The sequence below is a fragment of the Aspergillus foveolatus genome (assembly GCF_047715535.1).
Source record: "Aspergillus foveolatus strain CBS 279.81 unplaced genomic scaffold BDW70scaffold_334, whole genome shotgun sequence".
Lineage (NCBI taxonomy): Eukaryota > Fungi > Ascomycota > Eurotiomycetes > Eurotiales > Aspergillaceae > Aspergillus > Aspergillus foveolatus.
Window position 1 is genome coordinate 1 of NW_027396398.1, and position 1,091 is coordinate 1,091.

Genomic DNA, 1,091 nt, shown 5'->3' on the forward strand with positions numbered 1-1,091 from the left:
TCGGTGGTCCGCGCAGCTCGGTGGTGGATTACGTTAAACAACTAGCTTACCAAATAATGACTAATCGAGGTCGAACCCCAGGGACAGGCGGTCCTGAAGGGCAGTATGCCCGGCATCGTTTGTCAAGACTCGCCAAGACCGCTGGTTCGGGAGGGCGAGTAGGATGGCTTGGGCTTGAACTCCCGCCCAAGATCCATATAATGTCTGCGGTCGACCGACAGATCAATAAAGCAAACGTGTTCGCGAATTTAGGCATATATGGGAAGCGATACAGGATCGGCGGGCAACCCTCATTGCTTGGAGCATTCCCCAACGCTGGCTCGGACCATGGAATCTGTCTCATGAAAAGAAAACGATTGAATATAGTAGCACATAATCACAGTCTGTCTGCGCTACCGGCCACAGCCCGTCAAAACTGCCTTTTAAAAACAATAGAGAAATCATAAACATGCTTATTTTAGCTGCATCTGCCTAGTCAATTCTGAAAATTCGCCGTCCTACAAGAAGAAATTTGTGACTGGGGTCTTAAGCACCTTGACGCCTGTGACGCATCTCTCGTCTTTGTCCACGTAGAGATGCACAATTCGTGTGCCGTTCCCAAACCAGCTCGTGATCATGTCTATCGAAGCGAACGAAGGTCTGCACATTCGCCAGGGCCCGGACATGACCATGCCCACAACCTCATTCATCTGTCCGTTGGTAATAGTGTCTGAGGCCGCCTTCATCATGATGAACTCGTGTTCGTCGATGGACATAAAACGCTCACAAGCCCGGCATGTGGTCTCGATGATCCAGTTCTCCATGATTCCGCCGCAGGTGTCATCAACCACCCTGTTGCCGATCTTCCGCATGTCCTCGAGCACGACCACGCGGAAGCACGACTCGCAGTAGATAAAAAGATTGAGCTGCTGCTCCTTTCTTTGATTGATGATTGTCATTATGCCGAGGGTACGAAATTGCGCTCGTAGATGTTATTGAATGTTCCTAATCTCTGGAGGAGTCAGACAGTGGCCACCGGGATGGCCAGTCACACGATACTAGCCACGGTGACTGGCAACTTTGAAAATAAATTAACTAACCAGATTCTATAC

At 49.9% G+C, this 1,091-nt stretch overlaps 1 protein-coding gene across 1 annotated transcript; it reads left to right on the forward strand.

Annotated features, from left to right (window-relative positions):
• Positions 1 to 575: 575 nt before the first annotated feature.
• On the forward strand, positions 576 to 891 carry BDW70DRAFT_154793 (uncharacterized protein; the record flags this gene model as incomplete). The annotated part of the gene is made up of 2 exons (XM_073739922.1): positions 576 to 617; positions 655 to 891. 2 exons carry the CDS (start codon positions 576 to 578, stop codon positions 889 to 891), a joined length of 279 nt encoding a protein of 92 aa, XP_073590400.1.
• Between the last annotated feature and the right edge of the window lie 200 nt (positions 892 to 1,091).